The sequence below is a fragment of the Oncorhynchus keta genome, chromosome 13, assembly GCF_023373465.1.
Source record: "Oncorhynchus keta strain PuntledgeMale-10-30-2019 chromosome 13, Oket_V2, whole genome shotgun sequence".
NCBI classification, from domain to species: domain Eukaryota; kingdom Metazoa; phylum Chordata; class Actinopteri; order Salmoniformes; family Salmonidae; genus Oncorhynchus; species Oncorhynchus keta.
The window spans coordinates 47,202,088-47,215,815 of NC_068433.1; the positions used below are offsets into that span (position 1 = coordinate 47,202,088).

A 13,728-nucleotide genomic window follows, 5' to 3' on the forward strand; every position below is an offset into this window, starting at 1 on the left:
TCATGGCTGTGTTCTTAGGCAAAATTGTGAGTGAGCCCACTCCCTTGGCTGAGTAGCAACCCCACACATGAATGGTCTCAGGATGCTTTACTGTTGGTTGGCATGACACAGGACTGATGTTAGCGCTCACCTTGGTCTTCTCCGGACAAGCTTTTTTTCTGGAAGCCCCAAACAATCGGAAAGGGGATTCATCAGAGAAAATGACTTTACCCCAGTCCTGCAATCTTACCGGCAGCAATATCCTTGCCTGTGAAGACCTTTTTGTGCAAAGCAATGATGACGGCACGTGTTTCCTTGCAGGTAACCATGGTTGACAGAGGAAGAACAATGATTCCAAGCACCACTTTTTGAAGCTTCCAGTCTGTTATTCAAACTCAATCAGCATGACAGAGTGATCTCCAGCCTTGTCCTCGTCAACACTTACACCTGTGTTAACGAGAGAATCACTGACATGATGTCAGCTGGTCCTTTTGGGGCTGAAATGCAGTGGAAATGTTTTTTGGGGATTCAGTTAATTTGCAGGGCAAAGAGGGACTGCAATTAATTGCAATTCATCTGATCACTCTTGATAACATTTTGAAGTATATGCAAATTGCCATCATACAAACTGAGGCAGCAGACTTTGTGAAAATTTATATTTGTGTCATTCTGAAAACTTTTGGCCACGACTGTACATACTGAATGTATGGGTACAGTACAATCTACTATTTGCCATCATAGGTAATCCTTGACTCTGGCCACCGTGTGCGAGCTGAAACCTTTCCGGATCACACCAGTCTTACCATCGACATCGCAGAGAAGGAAGACACAGGAAACTACAAGATAGTCCTGCAGAATGAGGCTGGGGAAGCAGGGGCTAGTGTCAAAGTCAAGGTGGTGGATATACCAGACCCTCCTGAAGTTCCCCTAGTCACGGAGGTGGGAGGAGACTGGTGCTCTATGACATGGGAACCCCCGATCTATGACGGAGGCTCACCCATCTTAGGTAGGTCTGTGTGGGTGGTTTTATGCTAACAAGTTGGATATTCTGGTGTGTGTATGTGATATAGAACTATTATTTTCCCCAAAGGCTATTTCATCGAAAGGAAGAAGAAGCAGAGTTCCAGATGGATGAGGCTGAACTTTGACCTGAACAAAGAGACCACATTTGAGCCTAAAAAGATGATTGAGGGTGTCCCATACGAGGTGCGCGTCTTTGCTGTGAATGCCATCGGTGTGTCCAAACCCAGCGAGCCATCCAAAGCCTTTGTGCCCCTGGGTGAGTTCTGAGTACGCAATGTTCGCTTGGCAATGTAAATCTTTGTGACAAAGCCAGTGAGATGACACTTACTGTACAAAGGCGTTATCCTCTTATGTAAGCCAATACAGTTTATCCTGTGGTTATATCATATCACGATAGTGGGAGAAAAATTAAATACTGTATGATAGTACAGGCCATTGCGTGGGCTGCCCTTCCCCTTTAAAACTGTTCCTCTGATACCCCACTATTCCAAGCATTCCGCATTCTGACTGTGACCTCCACTGGACGTGGCCGGGGCTTTAGGAGATATTAAATATGTCTTTATAATGGCTGCCAAATCATCTAGGGCTTATAGGTTTAGGAGATCAGCCTCCCACAGGGTTCAATAGGAGTTAAACTTGATGCAGAATGTAAGAATAGACGTTAAGAGCCGCCCCTAATGAGATCTGATGAACAGATTGATGGCATACCAGTGCCAGCTAGTGAGTGGGTGTCCCACTCACATGGGCATGGAGGTGTTTCTTAAGTATACTACATTGTATGCGTCATACTGTTCTTATGGCAATTGGATATCCACTTTTGATAAGGCATGAAACATACTATACATGCAAGGAAATGTTTGTGTGACGTTCAAGGTGGTTTCACATTTTCGTTTCGTTTCATTGCAGTGCAGCGGTTTGATTTGTTTGATCGTGGCTAGCTGCATAGCCGTCTTTGTTTCAAAGATAATTGTGTAGTCTAGACCGATTCCCTAGGTTAGCTAGCCAGCTATTGTCGTTCTTTTAACTCAACGTAACGTAAACAACACTGCTAGCTAGCCAGCTAGCCCCGAATAGCAGCACTGTAGAATTATTACACTCAACGGAACGACTTGATTAGTGTAGTGTCAACAACGCAGCTACTGCCAGCTAGCCTACTTTAGCAGTACTGTATCATTTTAATCATTTTAGTCAATAAGATTCTTGCTACGTAAGCTTAACTTTCTGAACATTCGAGACGTGTAGTCCGCTTGTCATTCAATTTCCTTGCATTAGCGTAGCCTTTTTCTGTAGCCTGTCAACTATGTGTCTGTCTATCCCTGTTCTCTCCTCTCTGCACAGACCATACAAACGCTCCACACCGCGTGGCCGCGACCACCCTAACCTGGTGGTCCCAGCGCGTTTTACCCACGTGGAGTTCCAGGTCTCTGGTAGCCTCTGGAACTGCCAATCTGCGGCCAACAAGGCAGAGTTCATCTCAGCCTATGCCTCCCTCCAGTCCCTTGACTTCTTGGCACTGACGGAAACATGGATCACCACAGATAACACTGCTACTCCTACTGCTCTCTCCTCGTCCGACCACGTGTTCTCGCACACCCCGAGTGCTTCTGGTCAGCGGGGTGGTGGCACCGGGATCCTCATCTCTCCCAAGTGGTCTTTCTCTCTTTCTCCCCTTACCCATCTGTCTATTGCCTCCTTTGAATTCCATGCTGTCACAGTTACCAGCCCTTTCAAGCTTAACATCCTTATCATTTATCGCCCTCCAGGTTCCCTCGGAGAGTTCATCAATGAGCTTGATGCCTTGATAAGCTCCTTTCCTGAGGACGGCTCACCTCTCACAGTTCTGGGCGACTTTAACCTCCCCACGTCTACCTTTGACTCATTCCTCTCTGCCTCCTTCTTTCCACTCCTCTCCTCTTTTGACCTCACCCTCTCACCCTCCCCCTACTCACAAGGCAGGCAATACGCTTGACCTCATCTTCACTAGATGCTGTTCTTCCACAACCTCATTGCAACTCCCTCCAAGTCTCCGACCACTACCTTGTATCCTTTTCCCTCTCGCTCTCATCCAACACTTCCCACACTGCCCCTACTCGGATGGTATCGCGCCGTCCCAATCTTCGCTCTCTCCCCCCGCTACTCTCTCCTCTTCCATCCTATCTTCTCTTCCCTCTGCTCAAACTTTCTCCAACCTATCTCCTGATTCTGCCTCCTCAACCCTCCTCTCCTCCCTTACTGCATCCTTTGACTCCCTATGTCCCCTATCCTCCAGGCCGGCTCGGTCCTCCCCTCCCGCTCCGTGGCTCGACGACTCATTGCAGCTCACAGAACAGGGCTCCGGGCAGCCGAGCGGAAATGGAGGAAAACTCGCCTCCTGCGGACCTGGCATCCTTTCACTCCCTCCTCTCTACATTTTCCTCCTCTGTCTCTGCTGCTAAAGCCACTTTCTACCATTCTAAATTCCAAGCATCTGCCTCTAACCCTAGGAAGCTCTTTGCCACCTTCTCCTCCCTCCTGAATCCTCCCCCCTCCCTCCTCCCTCTCTGCAGATGACTTCGTCAACCATTTTGAAAAGAAGGTCGATGACATCCGATCCTCGTTTGCTAAGTCAAACGACACCGCTGGTTCTGCTCACACTGCCCTACCCTATGCTCTGACCTCTTTCTCCCCTCTCTCTCCAGATGAAATCTCGCGTCTTGTGACGGCCGGCCGCCCAACAACCTGCCCGCTTGACCCTATCCCCTCCTCTCTTCTCCAGACCATTTCCGGAGACCTTCTCCCTTACCTCACCTCGCTCATCAACTCATCCCTGACCGCTGGCTACGTCCCTCCCGTCTTCAAGAGAGCGAGAGTTGCACCCCTTCTGAAAAAACCTACACTCGATCCCTCCGATGTCAACAACTACAGACCAGTATCCCTTCTCTCTTTTCTCTCCAAAACTCTTGAGCGTGCCGTCCTTGGCCAGCTCTACCGCTATCTCTCTCAGAATGACCTTCTTGATCCAAATCAGTCAGGTTTCAAGACTAGTCATTCAACTGAGACTGCTCTTCTCTGTATCACGGAGGCGCTCCGCACTGCTAAAGCTAACTCTCTCTCCTCTGCTCTCATCCTTCTAGACCTATCGGCTGCCTTCGATACTGTGAACCATCAGATCCTCCTCTCCACCCTCTCCGAGTTGGGCATCTCCGGCGCGGCCCACGCTTGGACTGCGTCCTACCTGACAGGTCGCTCCTACCAGGTGGCGTGGCGAGAATCTGTCTCCTCACCACGCGCTCTCACCACTGGTGTCCCCAGGGCTCTGTTCTAGGCCCTCTCTTATTCTCGCTATACACCAAGTCACTTGGCTCTGTCATAACCTCACATGGTCTCTCCTATCATTGCTATGCAGACGACACACAATTAATCTTCTCCTTTCCCCTTCTGATGACCAGGTGGCGAATCGCATCTCTGCATGTCTGGCAGACATATCAGTGTGGATGACGGATCACCACCTCAAGCTGAACCTCAGCAAGACGGAGCTCCTCTTCCTCCCGGGGAAGGACTGCCCGTTCCATGATCTCGCCATCACGGTTGACAACTCCATTGTGTCCTCCTCCCAGAGCGCTAAGAACCTTGGCGTGATCCTGGACAACACCCTGACGTTCTCAACTAACATCAAGGCGGTGTCCCGTTCCTGTAGGTTCATGCTCTACAACATCCGCAGAGTACGACCCTGCCTCACACAGGAAGCGGCGCAGGTCCTAATCCAGGCACTTGTCATCTCCCGTCTTGATTACTGCAACTCGCTGTTGGCTGGGCTCCCTGCCTGTGCCATTAAACCCCTACAACTCATCCAGAACGCCGCAGCCCGTCTGGTGTTCAACCTTCCCAAGTTCTCTCACGTCACCCCGCTCCTCCGCTCTCTCCACTGGCTTCCAGTTGAAGCTCGCATCCGCTACAAGACCATGGTGCTCGCCTACGGAGCTGTGAGGGGAACGGCACCTCAGTACCTCCAGGCTCTGATCAGGCCCTACACCCAAACAAGGGCACTGCGTTCATCCACCTCTGGCCTGCTCGCCTCCCTACCACTGAGGAAGTACAGTTCCCCGCTCAGCCCAGTCAAAACTGTTCGCTGCTCTGGCCCCCAATGGTGGAACAAACTCCCTCACGACGCCAGGACAGCGGAGTCAATCACCACCTTCCGGAGACACCTGAAACCCCACCTCTTCAAGGAATACCTAGGATAGGGTAAGTAAGGGTAAGTAATCCTTCTCACCCCCTTCTCCCCCCCAACAAGATTTAGATGCAAGTGGCTGTTCCACTGGTTGTCATAAGGTGTATGCACCAATTTGTAAGTCGCTCTGGATAAGAGCGTCTGCTAAATGACTTAAATGTAATGTAATGTAAATGTCAACCTTTGTAACACTCTCACACTCACTCAGCTGTGACCAGCGAGCCCACCATGCTGGTGGTGGATGATGTCACAGACACCACGGTGACCATGAAGTGGCGTCCCCCAGACACCATTGGAGCTGCAGGCTTAGACGGCTACCTGGTGGAGTATTGCATCGAAGGAAGTAAGAAGCATTCGATTGACATGCCTCCATCGACGAATAGACTTTGTCTTTTATAACTAGAACCCACTTGACTTTTCATGATCAGGAGAAACTCCTGGCTTGTTAATAAGTATTACCTGCTGTGTTAAGTCTATGGACATGTTCTCCGCAGCTGATGACTGGAGAGTAACCAATAAGGAGCTGACAGAGAAGACTAAGTACACCATCACTGGCCTCCCTCCAGAGGCTAAGATCCTGGTAAGGGTAAGGGCCATCAATGCTGCCGGCGCCAGCACTCCCAGAACACTTCAGCACTCTATCCTGGTCAAAGAGGTCATCGGTAAGTCCTAGCCACTCTCCACTTCTCTTTTTGATGTCTGTATGTATTATTTATTAGCAAGGCTTAAGCAACAGGGCTAGGAACATGACATTTGAAGTCCAAAGGACAGGTGTTCATGAAAGATTTACAGTGCCTTCGGAATGTATTCAGACCCCTTGACGTTTTCCACATTTTGTTATACGTTGCAGCCTTATTCTAAAATGGATTTTAAAAATCAGCGATCTATACAGAATATCCCACAATGACAAAGTGAAAACAAGTTTTTAGAAAAATGTGCAAATGTATTAATATAAAAAAACAGAAATACCTTATTTGCATAAGTATTCAGACCCTTTGCTATGAGACTCGAATTAAGCTCAGGTGCAGCCTGTTTCCATTGATCATCCTTGAGATGTTTATACAACTAGATCGGAGTCCACCTGTGGTAAGTTCAATTGATTGGACATGATTTGGAAAGGCACACATCTGTTTATATAAGGTCCCACAGTTGACAGTGCATGTCATGGCAAAAACCAAGCCACGAGGTCGATGAATTGTCCGTAGAGCTCCGAGACAGGATTGTGTTGAGGTACAGATCTGGGGAAGGGTACCAAAAAATGTCTGCAGCATTGAAAGTCCCCAAGAACACAGTGGCCTCCATCATTCTTAAATGGAAGAAATTTGCAACCACCAAGACTTTTCCTAAAGCTGGCCACCCGGCCAAACTGAGCAATCGGGGAGAAGGGCCTTGGTCAGAGAGGTGACCAAGAACCTGATGGTCACTCTGGCAGAGCTCTAGTTCCTCTGTGGAGATGGGAGAACATTCCAGAAGGACAACCATTTCTGCAGCACTCCACAAATCAGGCCTTTGTGGTTAAGTGGCCAGACGGAAGCCACTACTCAGTAGAAGGCACATAACAGCCCGCTCTGAGTTTGCCAAAAGGCACCTAACGACTCTCAGACCATGAGAAACAAGATTATCTGGTCTAATGAAACCAAGAGTGAACTCTTTGGCTTGAATGCTAAGTGTCACGTCTGGAGGAAACCTGGCACCATCCCTACGGTGTAGCATGATCATGCTGTGGGGATGTTTTTCAGAAGCAGGGACTGGGAGACAAGTCAGGATCGAGGTAAAGATGAACAGAGCAAAGTACAGAGAGATCCTTGATGTAAACCTGCTCCAGAGCACCGAAGACCTCAGACTGTGGCGAAATGTCACCTTCCAACAGGACAACAACCTGAAAATAGCTGTCCAGCAACCATCCCATCCAACCTGACAGAGCTTGAGAGGATTTGCAGAGAAAAATGGGCGAAACTCCCCATATACAGATGTTCAAAGCTTGTAGTGTCATACTCAAGAAGACTCAATGATGTAATCGCTGCAAACAAAGTACTGAGTAGAGGGTCTGAATACTTATGTAAATGTAATATTTCAGATTTATTTTTATAAATTAGCAACAAATTCTGAACCTGTTTTTGCTTTGTCATTATGGGGTATTGTGAGTAGATTGATGAGGATAAAAAAAAAAATTCAATCCATTTTAGAATAAGGCTGTAACGTAAAAGAAAATGTGGAAAGTCAATGGGTCTGAATAATTTCTGATGGCACTGTAGATAAAAAATAGAAAGTATAATTTTCTTTAACGGAAATCACATTCCATCCACTTATCTGACCTGTCCTCTTCCCAGAACCACCTAAGATCCGCATCCCCCGTCACTTGAAGCAGACGTACACTCGTAAGGTCGGAGAAGCCGTCAATCTCGTTATTCCATTCATGGTAAGGCAATAACAGAAAATGGATGAACCACCTCCAGTAAAAGCCCTTTAGTAAATCATATTTAGTTAGATTCATGCTCCTATGCGATATGTGACATGTAGGGAAAGCCCAGGCCAAAGGTGAGCTGGCTGAAGGAGGGTCAGACGGTGGACCCCACGCAGGTCACTATACGCAACACAGACTGTGACAGCATCATCTTCATCCGCAAAGCAGAGAGGAAGCACTCTGGGATGTACGATATGAAGGTGGAGGTGGAGAACCACGTGGACACGGCCATCGTAGACATCCAGATAGTAGGTGGGTCAAAGGAAACTGACAGGAAGGATATCCTGATCTCACTTACAGATAAAGTTGTTTAGGCATAGATCAATTAAGCACTAAGCATCAGTCATTTTTACAGATTTAATCAAATAGGAAGTAGAAAAAAATACTATAAGAAGGTAAGATCTCATAGTAAAGAGTTGATTGAGTTGAATGTTTTTAGTGTTGTTCTGCCCTTTATTCCCTACCAAATTTTTCACAGCAGCTAATGTCTAGAACATGCCAATAAGACCCATACTGATGTTAATGATGTTAACGGATTCATCTCTCCACTCAGACCTCCCAGGGCCTCCACAGTGTGTGAAGATAGATGAGGTCTGGGGGGGAAACGTGGCTCTGGACTGGACCCCTCCAAAGGACAATGGCAACGCCGCCATTACAGGCTACACCATCCAGAAAGCAGACAAGAAGACCATGGTATGAGTCTGCTGAATGCATCACTTAGTACTGTACTGTATGGAATCAGTATGAGGGAGATATTTACCTCTGTGTGTACTTTGCATATGGAATCCAGGTGTTTGTGCTAATCAATGTTATCCCCTGCATGTTTAAACTAATCTGCTTTCTGTGTGACAGGAGTGGTACACGTGTATTGAGCACTACCACCGCACCTGCATCACCATCACCGAGCTGGTGGTGGGGAACGAGTACTACTTCAGAATCTACTCTGAGAACATGGTGGGCCTGAGCGAGGGTGCCACCCAGACCAAGGACAGCGCCCTCATTGTTAAAGAAGGTATGTGTGAGCTCCTCTGTGGGGGGGGGATACCGTATGGAGAGCAATGAAAAATATGACCCGTATGTCATCCCCCTCTACTTTCTAATATTATGAACCAACACATTCGAAAAGCAGTCCAGCCCCCCATGAACCTCAGTCACTTCTTTATTCATTTTCTTCTTTGTCTTTTGTCACAAAAGGTAACGAACGATACAGTGATAAAATATACATTTTTACAGAATTGAGAGATTCATTCAGAGATGGCGTATACACTACATATCATGTTTCATTGTACTGTACTGTTAATGCGGATGTTGCTGTTTCTGACCACAGATGATGAATTCAAATACTGTCTCTCCTTCAATCATGATCACAAGGGAAATTCCCCCATGATACAGCTCAGCGCCTGTATCATGTACAACCCCATTCTTCCTCCCTTCCTCCCTCTGCAGGCATGCAACTGAAGAACCCAGAGTACATCGACCACGACTTCAAAGAGCCTCCCAAGTTCACCCAGCCCCTAATCAACACCTTTGCCATCGCTGGTTACAATGCCACCCTCAACTGCAGCGTCCGTGCCAACCCACGGGTAGGTGTAGCCCGGGTCCCAGATCTGTTTGTGCTGTCTTGCCAACTCCATTTCAGCAATTGGAGTTCGCAAGACGGCACAACAGATCTGGGACTCAGGCTAGGGTAGGTGTGTAGGACTGTACTTAGACAGTGCCTACACCAACCCTCTGGGAATGTTCTGTCCAGCTAAACTCCTGGACATGGTTGTGGTATCATTGCTGCTGATGTTCAGTCCTGCCTATTAATTAGTGATTGAGTCAGACATGGGAAACCAAGTATGTCTTCTCTATTGACTCTGGCCAATCAATGACATGAATTGATGAATTAGGAGCCAAACCCAAAGACTGTGCAGCCTTGAAGCCCTGAGGCTGGGACTTCCAATGCCCTGGCCTAGTGGGTCATCTTAGGCCTTTAGGCAGCCTGTTCCCCATACCCCTTCAGCCTGTTCCACATACCCCTCCGGCCTGTTCCCCATACCCCTCTGGCCTGTTCCCCATACCCCTCTGGCCTGTTCCCCATACCCCTCCGGCCTGTTCCCCATACCCCTCCGGCCTGTTCCCCATACCCCTCCAGTCTGTTCCCCATACCCCTCCAGCCTGTTCCCCATACCCCTCCGGCCTGTTCCCCATACCCCTCCAGCCTGTTCCCCATACGCCTCCGGCCTGTTCCCCATACCCCTCCGGCCTGTTCCCCATACCCCTCCGGCCTGTTCCCCATACCCCTCCGGCCTGTTCCCCATACCCCTCCGGCCTGTTCCCCATACCCCTCCGGCCTGTTCCCCATACCCCTCCGGCCTGTTCCCCATACCCCTCCAGTCTGTTCCCCATACCCCTCCAGCCTGTTCCCCATACCCCTCCAGGATGGACCAGGTCCAAATGATCCAGGCCCCCAAGCTGTATACTGAAAGCTTTACACCTGCAGCCTGCTCTTTCTGACCGCCTCTCAATCACGGCAGCCTTTACACCTGACAGCTATCCTCTCTCTAACAACACATCTCTAGTCAGCTGCCTGAAGTATTTTTGTTCAGAGGTTAAAAAACGGATTAAATAAACAGACAGAGGACATTTGTTTAACACATGTGCCTTATTACCATGGGCACTATGTAAATATAAGCGTTTATCTGATTAATGCACTCTTGGTTATAAGATATGACTGTTCATACACTGTTCTGATTAGGTTATCTCTAACTTGAACAGTGTATTGGCCCTCTCACTGAGAAAATAGTGAAAATCCACAGACCAGTAAAACATTGCAATGTATTGAATGCTTTTGAAATAATGTACTACAAGATATTGAGTTGACAAATGTTTTAATGATACAGTAGCGATGCCTTTTATACTACTTGATAAACATTATGGGGAGTAACTTGCGAAACATCCCTGACTTAATTGAGTATTGATATTTCAGAGGCTTCTCTAGGAAACGGGCTAACCTTCTCTGTTTTTGACTTCAGCCCAAAGTGATTTGGATGAAGAATAAGATAGCCATCATTGACGACCCGCGCTACCGCATGTTTAGCAACCAAGGGGTCTGCACCCTGGAGATCCGGAAACCCAGTCCCTACGACGGGGGCATGTACTCCTGCAAGGCCATTAATGACCTGGGTGATGCCCTAGTGGAGTGTAAGCTGGAAGTTAAAGGTCAGTTTTGGCTGGAGGGGTACCTGGTAACCTGCGGTGTATGTTATCCACCTGTGTACAGTGTTAGGTGTCTAGACTCTATTGTGATGTAGATCAGTACATAGTTTGTTTCAGTGACTACACCACCAGGAGCCCGTCCATATCAGCTGTGGTCCTGTAAGTATTCGCGGGAACATATATCGTAGATGATATATGCTTATATTGTCATATATAACATCCATCACCCCTGCTACTCCAATGAGGAACAATGTATTACATCATGTGGCTGAACTCAATCAATGCATTTCCTTCTCATTTTAGACAATTTTGAACACGTTCATCCAGTTACAGGTGTTCATACAAGACTTCAGTAATGTCACTTGTGTTCAGCCGAATCCTGTACATCCCACTACCACTGTTGAATTTCCTACCACAACTTCAAAGTCACAACGTCAAATGTAGCATGCTTCACCAATACAGCATGGTTCAATTCTTCCTAAGCGACATCATACACCAACACCTCACAACTCAAACACACGTCAATACATATTGTTCTAGATGTAGTTCCCTTGTTAGATGAATAGTATCTTGTGGCTCCATGTTTTAATGTTTCCCCTCAACAGATGGTGATGTTCCTTCAATTGCGTGTTTAACTCCTCATATAAAATGAGTTCAATAACTGACCAGTATTCCCTGGAGAACACATAACTCCCCCATGTAAACATTTGGATAACCCCTCTTCTCTTCTCTCCTCCCCAGTCCCCACTCAGGATTAGTGAATGTATGTTCTCATCCAAGGTAAGCTTTCATATGGTTTTGGCATATGAAGCTTATGTCATTCATTCTGCATCTGTCAAATGCCAATAATACAGCTTTTCTCAGCAGTACTAGGTGGTCTATTTAAGTTCACACCCACCCGTCTGAAAGAGTACCAAGAGAAGGAATGCAAGAGTTCAGGGCTTGCCTGCTTTAGTCCAAATGGATGTGTGATATGTACAGTAACATAATAGATTATTGTGTATGTGGCTCTAGACACTTTATGGGCAGTGTTCATTGGAGCCAGTTACTTTCCAATAACACTCTAGGGATTGCTGTCTAGGGTGGCTGTCTAAAGTCAAGCGTACCCCTAACATTTCAGAAGTCTATTTTAACGGTTGGTGTGACTTGGACTGCCTGTATGACCTGTGTTTCCCTGGTAACCGTGTCTGTTCCTTATCTAACATATGCCACACACAAAAGGTGAGTGACCATCAAACTAGTGCAAATGGCCTGATTGTGACATCAGAGAAAATACCAACATCTGCAGAGCATGGCTCTTTATTGAAGATTAAAGGTTGACATTATGTTTACAGTATTTTCCAGAAGTCGTTACTCCAGGATGATGTCCTGTACATACGTGTTATGATATTTACTGGGGTGATAAGATAAAAATTCATACATAGATAACTTTCTGCTGATTAATACATAGATGATATATCTATAGTAGGCCTATATTTGACACAATAGGCCTAGGCAGATATATATTTACTCACAGACGCAAAAGTGACGTCTTGCACCTTCCCTTTACTGACACTCTCTATTTTCTCTCCTCTCACTGCTGTCCACTTTGGTATCTCTTCTTTTTTGTACTGTATTGTGTTTCTCTTCTGTTTCTTTGTTGCAGACTCGCCCTCTTTTCGCTGTTTCATTGTCTGTTTCAATGTTGCACACTGACCCTTCGCTTTTGCCTATTATGATCTTCTCTCTGTTAAAAATGGATAGTCTTCTCTCTCTCTCTCTTTCACTTTCTCTCTATACCTCCTAACAACAAATTGAGTGTCTCTCCTTTCTCCCCCAGGGGGCTTTACCTTCTCTGAGCTCATGCAGCGTGGAGTGCCTTTACACCTGATCGATAAGTACATGAGCGAGACCAAGGCCGTGGAGCAGCCAGAGAAGTAGTCGGACTGAGCAACCGCTGATACGCCTAGGCTGCCCGGAACCTGTCGTCACACCACTAGTGATCTGTCTCTCACCAGCAGTGAGGGGGAGGGAGGGTTGTACTGTGTGCGGGTATGGAGCTAGTTACCAAAGAAGAAGCCAATTCATCACCAGCTTTGTGTCATCTCCTACTATTCAAAAGGCTCTGTTTAAGCTCAGTTGCATGTTGGCAGTGTTTTGGCTGTAGCTTTTTATTTTAGATGAGTAGTGCGGGAATGTATGGTAGGACGAACTGTAATTTCCACCTATGTGAACATGTTTTGTCTCTGTTGGGATGGGAACTGTGTTTGGGGGAGGGGGCGAATGTTGAAATGTATAAATAATATGGCTTGATGTCTGTAATGCAATGTATTGTGATTAAAGATTTAACTTCCGAAGATACAAATATTAAAACATTTCTGATCAGGTGATTTGCAATGAGAATTTACATGATTTCATCAGTCCCTTTAAAATGCTTCACATTAAGATTTTCTGATTTCATTTTATGTTCTTGGAGTATGAAAAGTATAGTTGTCTGACTAATGTTGAGATTTGGGCTTTCAAACAGACCATTATCCATCTTTTTGTTTAAGCTTTACACTGCATGACACATTGTGCTTTCTGTGCTCATACTGTACTTCAGGCTTGGGTGTATTCTTAGCCGTCAGGCCATCTGCTTATGTTTTAATCTTCAATTTGTAATGTATGACTCCTAGAATAAAATAAAAACATGTAACATATCATCCTTGATGTGTAAATAAATACTTTCAAAAAAAGGTTTATACAGTACATAATAGGAAAAAAATACTTTAAGATGCTTAAAGAACACGCTGTATTCACTTCAGAGCGCACTCAGAAATATTGCAACTACAGAATAAAATGTTACGTTCAATGGAGCCATGAAGCTGTAGAA

General features: G+C 46.4%; 1 protein-coding gene across 22 annotated transcripts in view; it reads left to right on the forward strand.

The window, feature by feature from the left end:
• The window catches only part of LOC118392578 (myosin-binding protein C, slow-type), a 42,458-nt gene extending 28,902 nt beyond the window's left edge, over positions 1-13,556 (forward strand). For 21 of the 22 annotated variants that reach the window (XM_052460343.1, XM_052460344.1, XM_052460345.1 and 18 more), the window contains 12 exons: positions 721-985; positions 1,070-1,258; positions 5,421-5,555; positions 5,707-5,874; positions 7,543-7,631; positions 7,733-7,928; positions 8,230-8,369; positions 8,529-8,688; positions 9,123-9,259; positions 10,694-10,880; positions 11,619-11,657; positions 12,697-13,556. In XM_052460343.1, the coding sequence (XP_052316303.1) occupies positions 721-985; positions 1,070-1,258; positions 5,421-5,555; positions 5,707-5,874; positions 7,543-7,631; positions 7,733-7,928; positions 8,230-8,369; positions 8,529-8,688; positions 9,123-9,259; positions 10,694-10,880; positions 11,619-11,635 (1,683 nt within the window). In that variant the 3' untranslated portion in view covers positions 11,636-11,657; positions 12,697-13,556. The remainder of the gene's footprint in view (positions 1-720; positions 986-1,069; positions 1,259-5,420; positions 5,556-5,706; positions 5,875-7,542; positions 7,632-7,732; positions 7,929-8,229; positions 8,370-8,528; positions 8,689-9,122; positions 9,260-10,693; positions 10,881-11,618; positions 11,658-12,696) is intronic. The other variant, XM_052460351.1, reaches the window with a different exon arrangement.
• The last annotated feature ends 172 nt before the right edge of the window (positions 13,557-13,728 follow it).